This window comes from Chrysemys picta, chromosome 1 (assembly GCF_011386835.1).
Source record: "Chrysemys picta bellii isolate R12L10 chromosome 1, ASM1138683v2, whole genome shotgun sequence".
Taxonomy (NCBI): domain Eukaryota; kingdom Metazoa; phylum Chordata; order Testudines; family Emydidae; genus Chrysemys; species Chrysemys picta.
The window spans coordinates 56,523,367-56,536,477 of NC_088791.1; the positions used below are offsets into that span (position 1 = coordinate 56,523,367).

The 13,111-nt window shown below is 44.7% G+C and overlaps 2 protein-coding genes across 6 annotated transcripts in view; one reads left to right on the forward strand and one right to left on the reverse strand.

Moving 5' to 3' along the window:
• The window catches only part of ADAMTS20 (ADAM metallopeptidase with thrombospondin type 1 motif 20), a 185,196-nt gene that overhangs the window by 92,882 nt on the left and 79,203 nt on the right, over positions 1-13,111 (reverse strand). For all 5 annotated transcript variants that reach the window (XR_010590518.1, XM_065557469.1, XM_065557482.1 and 2 more), the window contains 3 exons: positions 4,372-4,517; positions 3,109-3,290; positions 2,876-3,012 (listed from right to left, as the gene is read on the reverse strand). Coding sequence is in view for 4 of the 5 variants with exons in the window: in XM_065557469.1 (XP_065413541.1) it covers positions 2,876-3,012; positions 3,109-3,290; positions 4,372-4,517 (465 nt within the window). In the remaining variant the exon portion in view is untranslated. The remainder of the gene's footprint in view (positions 1-2,875; positions 3,013-3,108; positions 3,291-4,371; positions 4,518-13,111) is intronic.
• On the forward strand, positions 10,016-12,560 carry LOC135973615 (uncharacterized). Its single transcript, XM_065557488.1, has 2 exons — positions 10,016-10,996; positions 11,991-12,560. Exons 1-2 carry the CDS (start codon positions 10,420-10,422, stop codon positions 12,464-12,466), a joined length of 1,053 nt encoding a protein of 350 aa, XP_065413560.1. The 5' UTR covers positions 10,016-10,419; the 3' UTR covers positions 12,467-12,560.

Sequence of the window (13,111 nt, forward strand, 5' to 3'; positions counted from 1 at the left end):
ACAGGGTGGACGCAAGCACAGGGCGTTAGAGTTCACTTGTTCCATCTCACAAAAATGCCTATCAGGAAATAGAAGTTCAGCAATGTCCACCACTCATGCTGGGCGAGCTCTTGACAGTTTTATCAGAAGACCAGTGTGCCATACTGTATCGTAGGCTGCTGTCAGGTCCAAGAAACAGCTCCAGTCTTCAAGTTCTGTTGAAACCTGTTTTCTATATATGTAGTGAGAGCTAGGACTTGGTCATGTGTGCTTCGACCCTTCCAATAGCCAGCTCGGTCAACGCTGAGAATTGCCATCACCTCTGGAGATATACGCTGGAGGATAAGCCACTCCAAGTCTTTGAATCCGACAGATAGCAGTGAGATCAGTTGGTAGTTTGCTGCATTGTGTGGGTCCTTTTCAGGTTTTAGAAGGGCGATTACTTTTGACATTCTCCAAATCCTGGCCGGGTTACCAAAATTGACAACCTGAGTCAGGAATTTGGATAATCATTGATAAGCGTTGGTTCCAAGGTGATTCAGGAATTCTGGTGAAATTCCAGATTTGATGTTGCACAGTACAGTGTCAAGTTCAGTGTTTGTGAATGGTGCAGATTACATCATCTGAATTGCTGCCATTCATTGCAAATCTGCCATTTTACAAGCTTATTCAGGGGAACCTTTGCAACCTGAAGCAAGTGGCTAGCAACTTGGTTTGGAGTGACAGGAGGACGGGGCAGCACTTGCTGTGCCAAGTCAACACAAATGTTCCAGGATTTCTGGCTGTAAAGGGTGAAATTCATAATCCTTGTTGTTTCCTCCCATCTTGCTTCTATCACAGCAGCTAAGGACTTTATTAGCTGGTCAGCAATATCTGGATCTCCAGACAATTCATACCACATCAATAGTTCTGAACATATGGTGTCAAAACAAGGAATGTAGACACAGCAATAGCCTTGTGGAATGGACTCTCACACTGCTTTGAAGATGGCTCCATGGAAATGGTTGTAGGCTTCATTGACTGGCATGAAACATGATGGGATAGTAATGATACTTCATTCCAGGATTTTGCTAAATTTCTCCCAATTTGGTTTCCTGAAATTCCATCTTCTTTTGTCTAAGTTTCTAACAATGGGCAGCTGAAGGCCAACATGGATAAGTGCTGGTCTGTGTTGACTGTGTGGAAAGTTGTCCAGGACCACATATGATGCTGGTTGGAGATAACCATCTAGTGATGTCACCCAGCTGAGGTCACATGAGCAATCACATGACCATCTGGCTGAGTGAAATGTACCCCATCGTTTTCAGTCATGGATGAGAACAAGGTTGTTGTTTGACGCCAACCTGCCCAAGATGGCAGACTACTGTAGCAGTTGGCGCCTCCAACAAAGTGTGACAAAGACAGTTTTCAGTGTCTTCCACCTCCACAATGTAAGTTAGACATCTTCCTCACTGGATAATGACTGAAATACAAGGCAAAATAGGTCTACCTTGGTGTCACACTAGACCACTATTTGACTTACCACAGCATCTAAAACAGACTGCTGCCAAAGTCAGGACCAGGAATAATCTAATCAGCAAATTAGCCAGTTTCACATGGGGCACAGGTGCACAGAAGACTTCGCACATCAGCTCTGGTGCTGTGCTACTCCTCAGCAGACTACTGTGCTCATTTGTCGTTGTTCACCTCACAGGTAATTGGCTGATGCTGAATTGAACTCAACCATGTGCAACCACAGGCACCCAGGGCCGGCTCCAGGCACCAGCCGACCAAGCACGTGCTTGGGGAGGCACCTTGGGGCAGGGCGGCGCTCAATTTTTTATGTATTTATTTATTTATTTGGATTCGGCGGCGCGGTGCTCGGAGGGAGGGCGGGGGCTTCGGGCGGTGCTTGGGGGGTGGGGCTTCGGGCAGCGTGGTGCTCGGAGGGGCAGGGCTTCGGGGGGACACGGTGCTCGGAGGGGGGGCTTCAGGCGGTGCTCGGGGGCGGGGCTTCGGGCAGCGTGGTGCTCGGGGGGCGGGTCTTGGGGCGGGGGCTGGCGCAGTGCGGCGCTCGGAGGGGGGCGGGGGCTTCGGGCGGCACTTGAGGGGGGCCGGGCTTCGGGCGGCACAGCGCTGGGGGGCGGGGCTTCGGACGGCGTGGTGCTGGGGGGGCAGGGATTTCGGTGGCGCTTGCTGGGGGGGATACGGCAGGGCGGCTCTCTTCTTTTTTGCCTGGGGCGGCAAAAAAGTTAGACCCGGCCCTGCAGCACTCTATGCCTGACTCCTATTCTATGGCTATCAGTTCTGAGCAACTTAGCTCCTCCACACATTCATCGCAGACAATCAATAGCCAAACTGGTGGAAAAGCTACATGCCAATCCAGGTCTACCACTGTATGCAGACTTCTTCAGTCACCACAGAGCATGATTTATGTCCATCATGGTCTCAACTACCAGATCAGAATTTTTCAGCAGCAACCCTGTGGTGCAATAAGTGGTCAGCTAAAGAGAAATGGTTTCATTGTCATTGATCTCACCGTTCAACTGCCGGGATTTGACTTGCCACATCATCTTCGGACTCTGTGAACAGGTTCCGAACTGGCCAAGGAATATGCACAGCCAACCTCTACAAGAAGGATCTACGCATGACCCACTTTATCAGTGTGGTCTCTGTCAGTCAATGGCACATGTTGTCGATAACCAGACTTCATGATGGCCTTACGGCCCTTAATTATGCTGGTAAAGCTGCTGTCAGGTGGCTCATCAAGCACTGCTAACGCTAGAAGAACTGTATGTAGTATATACTATAGTATACTATATAAAGTATATAGTATACATAGATATGTGATAAATATTTATTAGTATGTTAATATATTATATATAAGTGTTATAATATCCAAGTTAAGTTTAAATACCCTGCATAAGCCTTGAACGCATATGTCATTGGTTTCAGTTCCACAGGGGGTACCATCGGCAACTCTGTCTTTCAGCTGGTAGTAGGAAGTTGTTCCAGACACTCGGCAAAAAAGTTTACAGCGATCTTTCATAGAAACTGTAAAGAAAATCCAGCATGATTTTTGTCTGTTGTAAAGCTTTAAGTAAATGAACATTTTTATTTAGTTAGCAAAGAAAATCTGTATTTACTTACTGCCACTGTATTTTGGAAGCCAGCGTACAGCAGATGTAAGACCATTGATGTTGAAATGTTTACCATCAAAATTAGAGCACTGTTGCTCTCGAAAATCTTGTTTGCCCTTTGGACATGAATCAGTACTACATGATCGAAATTTCATCCTGCGACCCACACAGTATTTTCCTCCATTTCTTGGCCTAATCAAAATGATTCAAAGTAAAGTACATAGGATCAACATCACTTCCATCATTTGTTTCTAAAACAAGCAGTTGATCCTAATGGCAAAGCTTCAAAACAGTCTTTTATCATATCCATTCAGCATAGTTTTTCCCTCTTATATGTTGATATTCAGACCTCATTCTCCACTGCTATGTGCAGTGAATAGTGAATGCAAAGTGGGTGTATAATGCTACCATTTTAGAATCAGGCCTTTCAAGTCTATAATAATCTGAATAACATGAACATCTAGTAATCTGTAAGAGCCCCATTTTATTAACCTTATTTGCTGTAGTACTTTACTCTGTAAGAATTAGTAATTAGTTTTACACTGCAGTAGTGCCTAGGGGCCACAATCAGGATCAGAGCCCCATTTTACTAAGTGTTGTACAACCATATAATGAGAGACAGTCCTTGCTCTGAGGAACCTCATTCTACTGAAGTCACTTGCAGTAAGGGAGGCAGACTCAAGCCCTAAAGCATTATTCTCCAAAGTTCTAACATTAGTTTCATTACCACTGGCAGAGGCAGTCACATTTACAGGACAGAAAGGAGATGAAAAAAAGGAAAATACTGTCAAATAGAGAGGAAATGTTTTATTAACATAAAATTATGTACTCTTCAGCATCCAAAGGCCTAGCTAGAACAGTGCTCCTTACCGCCAGTGAATATTCTTGTTGGCAACCTTGTGAAAAAGCCAAAGATGAAAGGAAGTGATTACTTAAAAGGTTAACAAAGGGAAAATATGTTATTTTGAAGTTTCTACTTCAATTAAAGCATTTCAGTGTTGACTCTAAATTCTAACAATTTATATAAAGTTAGAAGAAAAGGTCCTCTCTAAATGCAATTTTAAAATATCTGAAAAACACATAATTCACCTGAGAGAAATTATAAAATTAATTCAGAAACCTTCTGAATATCAGAGATTGTAGACTGACCTCCTCTAGCTTTAGAAATTATTTAAATGGCTATTTATTTTGCTGCTGCCTTGAACTAACTTGCTGGGATACAACAATATCAAAAACATATTGATATAAACAAACAAACAAACAAACAACATACTCAGGTCGATTACACAGCCTGGTTGTGCTTTTGATTCCACCTCCACAGGTTCTTGAACATGAATTATAAGGTCCCCAAGGTCCCCATTCTCCATCTACAGGACGTGTTTCCATTTCTTTGCTTACACAAATCCCATGGTAACAGTGCTGTTCAATTGACAAACAATAACATTTAAAAGTTAGCTATGTGTGCTTAAAATCTGAAAACCAAAATGGAAATAGTAGAAAAATGATACAAAAAAGATATTGTGAAACAAAATTAATGGAAATCAACTGACAAGTTTATTATCGCAAGGTTACTGTATCACAGAAACAAAGGAGAAAAAAATCTTATTAAAAAACACACATAAAATTAAGGCTCAGCACCAACAGGTAACATTAGATTTTCCAAACGGCTTAGCTTCCATTTTAGGAATGTAAATGAAGTGCCAAAATTTCAAGAGTGTTTTTCAACCAACAGCTCTCATTGAGAACCACAGAAGCTACTGAGAACTTTTGAAAAGGTGGCCACTTCATTTAGGCACCAAAATGGGAACCAAGCTCTTTTGAAATTCTGACCCTAAATGCTTGTTGATATTTTACACACAAACTTTAGATCTAGATCTGCAGCAGTCTTCATCTTATAAGTTCTCTTCTATTTGCCTTGAAAATTCATGACGAAAAGCAAAATTAAAAATTCTACCGTATTACCAAGCCACCAAGAAATTCAAAGTGTTTTAAGTATTCTACTAAAGCAAACAAAGCTAAAGGAAATATTAAGTAACATTCAGACCAATTTGATTTCATTATGATGTATACAGTGTTCTTGTAGCCATGCTGGACCCAGGATATTAGAGCGACAAGGTGGGCAACTTCTGTTGGTAAGACATACAAGCTTTCGAGCTACACAGAGATCTTCCTTGAGTCTGGGAAAGATACTCAGAGAGTCACAGCTAAATTTCAAATATCATTTTGATGACACTCTATATCTGATTTGTGCATGGGCCTGAAGACTTGCAGATGAGAGTGACTGGCAAAAATACTGCGAATGGAACTGGCCAAATTCAGCTATGGCATAAAGTGCAACTCTCATGTTAGCTGCAGGGGGATTCATTAAGTTAGAGATAAAGATAACACAATTACTGTATATTCTGTTAGGGCCACTGCAGTTATTGGACTCAGCACCTTATAACTGTAACTAACGTATTATTGTTAATACAAACCATGAATGAGCATGGTACGTTCCAGACAAGTGAGAGACAATATTACTACTTCTAAGAGTGTACAATCTAACCACCCGATCCTACACATGAGTAGCCCTACTGAAGTCACTAGGAATTTTCCTGAAAAAGCAATTATTAAAAACAGAGTAAAGACCTCAGGATTTAGTGTATGGGTGAGATTTTTATAAAAGCACCTAAGAGAGATAGGTGCCCTACTCCTATCGACTAACTATGGGAACTGGGGGACTAATTCTTTTAAAATCCCAGCCCACATTTGGTCTCTACATATGGGCATAACATCATGCCTACACTATGACTCCCAGTGATTGCCTCATTGGACCATAAAGAATGCAGCTAATGACAATACTATATATAAATTCCCAAGTCAGCGTGGTAGAGAAGGTTCCAGATTGGCTCTGGGATCTAGCAATTAAAATAAGTACTGCAATGGGCCCCACCTTCCTCAATAGAACTGAATATATCACATCCAATACAGGTTTATGCTATGGGGTTATTATCCACATATATAGCACAAAATGGGTCTTGAAAATTACCCTTTTTGTTATTCAGCCAATACTGAATACATCACATGCAATACAAGGGCTTAATAATCATTTTGCTCTGGATATAGGAATTTATTCACTAATCAGATTCTCCATATTGAATGCTGACTGATCTCTTATCTGGTTGAAATTCTCTGAATTTTTTGCCCTGGGTCACCTCAATATCCACAGAGATGGTATTTTTTGAGTATTGGATCCTATGAATCCTATGGATCCTCCAGAACATGCCAGGATGGGTCTACTCAAGGTAGATTTGGGGCCACAAACAGAAGAGCACATGCTGGATTTTATCTTAGCTTAGGACTGGATACAGAGAGTATGGCAATTATACAGTCAGACTATCACCTCCTTCATATTAGGGTCAAAACCTAGATTAACATTAAATTAAAAGGACTAAAGGACCTTTTCATTAGTCCAATCTCACAAAATGATGGACCTAATACATTTTCAGTACACTAAGGGATACAACTACTAAGCTGTTGGACTATGTCAATGGCCTAGAAGGACATTATGATGATGATAGCTATTGAAAAACTGGCTCTTGAATATTCCCCTCCCCTCTGCATCATCCTCACAGGTCACCTTGGTATTGATATAATCATTGTAACAAATGGAACAACCACAAAAGACACTAGAGTGCCATAGGCTGTTCTATCCCAGCTACTCATATCCCTCAGTGGTAAAGAAGTAAGCCCTCATAACTCCTACTAGCAAGGATGGTGGAAAATGCCCCCTTGACACTGTTCAATGCATGGCCCTTCTAAAAAGGTTGCCATTTTCATCAGAACTCATTCATTAATGGCTTTCTGTTTCTCAGTGTGGCAGGACATCACAGCATATTTATTTCCATAGATAGCTGTACTGTGCATATCATTTTCTTCCTGTGGTGTCTATTATAGGGTCCAATTTCATCTTTTTAGCCCAGTCTTCTAGCACCTCCAAATTAATAGCTATGAAAATGTGTTGATACTTCTGGAGGAAAAATAGTCTAAGGCCTAAACTTTGGTCAAGTGAACTGTATGTAGGGTCAGGTGAATTGTATGTGTGGCCTGGAGGAAGGAGAAAAGGGGGGGGGAGTAAAAGGAGAAGGGTAGACAGAAATCATAAAAGCAGAACTAACTGTAGACATTATAAAAGTAGAATTAACCTTTGTAACAGATTATGAATAATAGATGTCAGGTGACAGAGCAAGAAACCGCAAAGGGCAAAACTAAGAAAAACAGGAAAACTTGTTTTGTTTTATTCCTTATATGGATGTAAAACTTTAAGGAACTATATGTAATTTTTGTGGTTTTATCCTATATAATCTCTCGCATTTTATCTGTCGGGGGGGTTCGGCTGCCTTGGCTGACTCCCCCATGCATGCATGTTTTATTGTCAATAAAGGAGCCTCAGGCTGTCTGATCCAAAATCAACAGTGTGGCCAATTTTCCACAACATACTGTTAGAGATCTAAAATGTGAATATGAAGAAACATACCTCCTGTATGTCCAGAATTTGTCAATAGGATGACAGGAAATCAAATATGAATACAGTGGACTGAAAATTCTAGCTCCTATTTCACAAAAAAATAGTACTTTATTCAAGTATGAGATTTTTACTGTACAACTGTTATGGATATCTGACAGCATAGCTAAGCCAAAATTAAAAAAGAAAACAAGAGTGACAATAACTTCAAGGGAGATTTCTGAAAAGTTGCACATAGAAATCCTATGACTACATTGGGATTATTTCTCCCCATAAAAGTGGTAAGCACATGTTCACATCTGGGATTTTAATAGTTTCTTCAATGAAGTTGTATCAGCTATTGTTCTGCTACATTCCTACAGAAGCAACAAGATGAAGTCACAGTAGAAAACTGATGCACCAGACATTCCAGATGTTCCTTTGGGCTTTCTTCAATCATTTAAAAAGTTTCCCTTTTCTTTCAAAAAAATCCATGTGTTGATTTACATTATATATATATATATATATATATATATATATATATATATACACACACCACAAGAAGTGTGCTAGGTAGTTTATAATCCTACACATATGTACACCAAAATAGAGACAATGGAGAGATCTTAACCTTCATGACTGTAGTTTGACTAAACAATGCGTTAAGCTCAAGCCCAGAAGACCCAGTTTCCCAAACTCCCTTCAGGGATCTGGCGGTTGGAGAGTGGAAAATTCCCAAACACAGGACAAAAGTCAAGATGTTGATGCTAACCTTTTGAAAACCAGAGGCCGGGTGTGTCTGGCAGAGTGAAATAGGAAGCTTTTGGGTAGGAGTGAGAAAGTGGCTGGACCAGCCAAAGTCAGAGAAGGATAGTGGGGAGGGAAGGATCCATGTTTCAGAACACAAACTATATGCTACATCAGAAGGATCCTGGATACCCCAGATGACTCTGACCCCAGTCCAAAGAATGCTCTAGACTGGTGGGAAAACTGAGGCAGGGAACTGAACATAAGGTTTATTATTTTTGTATAGATCTGTGTATCTCTCATATGATTCACTAAAGAGCAATATTAGAATCCTGTTCAAACTGTCTGTATGTTGTGTGTTACACCTATCACATGACCTTGAAGAGTTAAGTTGTGGACCCAGAACACCCACACAGCTGGAGTTCTGGGAGAGCGTGGGGGGACCCTGATTGGTAAGTACTGGTACTAGGGACTTGGCAGTGGGTCACATGGTCACAGCTCTCAAGATGGGGCTGCTAGACACAGGGTCTGCCCTGATGAGTGTGTGCCTAGAGGCCCCAAGACAGCTGCATTGTCAAGACTTCATTAGGGCTCCGCCTCCAGGGGCTTAAAACACCCAGGATTCAAAGTTTGGATGTCCTCACAGCAGTCTGGTGAATGACCAACAGGGGGCACTGAACTGGGTCTGTGACATAGGGATTGGTGGTGATGCGTGCTCTTCTAGAATATCAAGTTCAATTACACTCAAATCTCTGAAGACCAAGAAATGAAGACCTACGATAACACCACGTCGACAATGCAATCTTAACTCTTGCCTCTTTGAGTCATGATGCAACACAAGGCTAACACACACATACTAGCATTTTACCCTTATAGATGCTACAGAGCACACAAGCACTGTATGACCGTGTCGCACATCTTCTCTTTGCTCAGGCAAAACTAAGGTTTCGGTCAGGCATAGCAAACAGCTGCTACCTATACCTGGCCTACACTTACGCAATGATCCTACTCCACACAAACCACCCCAGACTTGCTACATATTACCTCCCCTTCACCCTTGCTCTGAGAATTTCTTCTGAGACACTAAGTCCCAGAGACCATTGTCTCGTACGGGGCGGCTCCAGGCACCAGCACACCAAGCACGTGCCTCGGGCGGCAAGCCGCGGGGGGCAGCCTGCCGGTCGCTGTGGGGGCGGCAGTCAGGCTGCCTTCGGTGGCGTGCCTGCGGGAGGTCCGCCGGTCCCGGTTTCGGTGGCAATTCGGCAGTGGGTACGCCAAATCCAAATGCCGCTGAATCCGTGTTACCAGCTGGACCTCCCGCAGGCATGCCGCTGAAAGCCTCCTGACTGCCATGCTTGGGGTGGCAAAATACATAGAGCCGCCGCTGGTCTCGTATACCACCACACTGCTGACAATTCCCATAAAAAGACCACTATGCATTGCTACTGACACAGCCTTCTGAAATGAGGTATATTTGATCCTTCGAAGTACACATCCGCTTCTCATTATATCACAGTAACAAGTATGCCAACCTGCTCCAACTAATCCCTCCAGCATTCAGTGCAGTTAAACCTAATGCAACAAAGGCAGTTGAAGTGAATGCTGGAATTCAAATCTGTGGAACAAAACACAACACAAACAGCAGCACATTCTCTTAGTCCTTCCCCATGTCTACTTATTATGGCACCACCCTTAGGCCTGGTCTACACTAGGCGTTTATGTCGAAGTTAGCGCCGTTAAATCGAATTAACCCTGCACCCGTCCACACTGCGATGCTATTTAGTTCGACATAGAGGTCTCTTTAATTCGACTTCTGTACTCCTCCCCGACGAGGGGAGTAGCGCTAAATTCGACATGGCCATGTCGAATTAGGCTAGGTGTGGATGGAAATCGACGCTAATAGCTCCGGGAGCTATCCCACAGTGCACCACTCTGTTGACGCTCTGGACAGCAGTGCGAGCTCGGATGCTCTGACCAGCCACACAGGAAAAGCCCCGGGAAAATTTGAATTTGAATTCCTTTTCCTGTCTGGCCAGTTTGAATCTCATTTCCTGTCTGGACATCGTGGCGAGCACAGCAGCACTGGCAACGATGCAGAGCTCTCCAGCAGTGATGGCCGTGCAGTCTGGGAATAGAAAGAGAGCCCCAGCATGGACTGATCGTGAAGTCTTGGATCTCATCGCTGTGTGGGGCGATGAGTCCGTGCTTTCCGAGCTGCGATCCAAAAGAAGGAATGCAAAGATCTACGAGAAGATCTCTAAAGACATGGCAGAGAGAGGATACAGCCGGGATGCAACGCAGTGCCGCGTGAAAATCAAGGAGCTGAGACAAGGCTACCAGAAGACCAAAGAGGCAAACGGACGCTCCGGATCCCATCCCCAGACATCCCGTTTCTACGAGGCACTGCATTCCATCCTCGGTGCTGCCGCCACCACTACCCCACCAGTGACCGTGGACTCTGAGGATGGGATACTGTCCACGGCCGGTTCCTCAGACATGTTAGGGGACGGGGAAGATGAGGAAGGAGATGAGGAGGGCGAGGCAGTTGGCAGCTCTCACAACGCTGATTTCCCCGACAGCCAGGATCTCTTCATCACCCTTACAGAGATCCCCTACGAAGCGTCCCCAGCCATTACCCCGGACACAGAATCTGGTGAAGGATCAGCCAGTAAGTGTTGTAAACATCTAAACATTTATTTTTAACAAAACAGGAATATTAACAATTAAAAGAATGGGTTGTTCATGATTAGTGTGCCCTAGGCGCTTAACGGTTTAGTAAGGGGCAGTGCAAGTTTTGAAAAGAAATCTAGCAATGTCCGGTTTTCAGTGATTGTCCTGCACAAGCCGCTCTACTGTGTATTCCCTGCTACTGCAGCTACAGTAAAATGCGGTCTATATGTGCGGGGATAGAGCAGTAATCCTCCTGGGACATCTCGATGAAGCTCTCCTGGAGGTAACTTGAAAGCCGTTGCATGAGGTTCTTGGGGAGAGCGGCCTTATTGGGTCCTCCGAAGTACGACACGTTGCCGCGCCACGAGATTATCAGGTACTCGGGGATCATTGCTCTGCACAGCAGGGCGGCATACGGCCCTGGTCTTTGGAGGCTTTCCCGGAGCATTCTCTCTTTGTCGCTCTCGGAGATCCTCATCAGGGTGATGTCGGCCATGGTGACCTGCTTTTAATTAGGTAGGGGAATGTTAGTGTTGGGACTGCTTTCCCGTTCCTTTACAGAACTGTCACCGCTGGTTTGCAGCCACGCGGTGGAGGCGGGAGAGGGGCAGCCGAAAGGGATCATTCCCGGGGACAGCCGCGAGGGGGTGGGACAGGGGCAGAGTTCCCGCTTGCCGGATTGCTGGCAGCAGGGACTGACATTGATTTAAATGTGAAATGAGGCCAGTGGTAATATAAAAGTTTTAAACTGCCACAAGTGTACGGCTTACCATGTCTGCCTGCAACAGAAATTCCGTTGTGCTGCCTCGCTTCTCAAATGTGCTGTTCAAGACCCCAGGCACAGAATGCGAAGGCCGAGAATTCGACCTTGTGCTGAGTGCGCATGTGAAAGGTGCTGTGCATGGTCTTGTTCACAGAGAAAGACTATGTTCTTTGTTCACAACTACATTTATCTTTCAGAGGAATTCACTCCCTTTTTCCCATTTCCACAGCCCCGTCTGCGACTGTCTCACAACCTAGCCTGGAATCACACTCCCAGAGGCTAGCGCGGATTAGGCGTAGGAAGAAGAGGACACGGGAGGACATGTTCTCTGAGCTTATGGCCTCTTCCCAAGCCCAGGCAGCACAGCAGACCCAGTGGCGGGAGAACTTGACCCGAATGCACCAAGCCAACATGGATCGGGAGGAGAGGTGGCGGCAGGAAGACCAGCAGGCGACTCAAACGCTGCTTGGACTACTGAGGGAGCAAACGGACACGCTCCGGCGCCTTGTGGATGTTCTGCAGGAACGGAGGCAGGAGGACAGAGCCCCGCTGCAGTCCATCTCTAACCGCCCTCCCCCGCCACCAAGTCCCATACCCACCTCACCCAAAGTGCAAAGAAGGAGAGGCGGCAGAGTCCCTGCTAACTCTCACTCCACCCCTGCAGAGAGCTCTAGTAGCAGAAGGCTCTCATTTCCCAAAATTTGAAAAGTTCTTTCCTTCCCGCCTGACACAAGCCCACGTCCAAGTTTCACCTCCCAATGCCATGTGTAGTTGATAATAAAAAATTCGTTTCTGTTAACTACTGTTTCAATCATGTTCTTTTGGAGGAGGAGGGGAAAGGGGGTTGGAAATTGGACAGGACAGTCTCCTTTGGCAGGGTACATAGTCGGGGGCAGGCACAGCAGCAGGGCACATACACAGTGCAGTGATGCAGTGACTAGTTGCCCCGGTTAGTCTGGGAGGTTGTTTTGATGTAATGTTGGGGGGGGTGGGTTGCTCTGTGACTTTGTGGCGGGGGAGGGCAGTTACAGATCTTAAGCGCCGGTCCTTAGACAGGATCACAGAGCCACACAGCATGGGATCTGTAACCGTCCTCCCCCTGCCACAAAGTCAAATAGACCTCCCATACACACAGTCCCGATCAGGAGGGTTGACAGGCTCCGTTGAAACAAGCATCCCACCGCAGCGGAGCCTGTCAATCCTTGAGTTTAGAAGCTGCATTCGCATCACAACACTAGACCCGCCCCGCACCACAGTCTGCGTCCCAGTTTTAAAAAATTCCCGCTAAAACAGTATTAAAGAAAACGGTGTGCTTTAACAAAGTAGAACTATTTTTATTTCGACACGTGT

What these genes read in the sequence shown, in the direction of transcription:
- LOC135973615 (XM_065557488.1), top strand. Translation starts at nt 10,420, where the DNA reads ATGCAGAGCTCTCCAGCAGTGATGGCCGTGCAGTCTGGGAATAGAAAG. An exon ending in ATCTGGTGAAGGATCAGCCA is followed by an intron (nt 10,997 to 11,990) that starts GTAAGTGTTGTA and finishes CCATTTCCACAG; the next exon opens with CCCCGTCTGCGACTGTCTCA.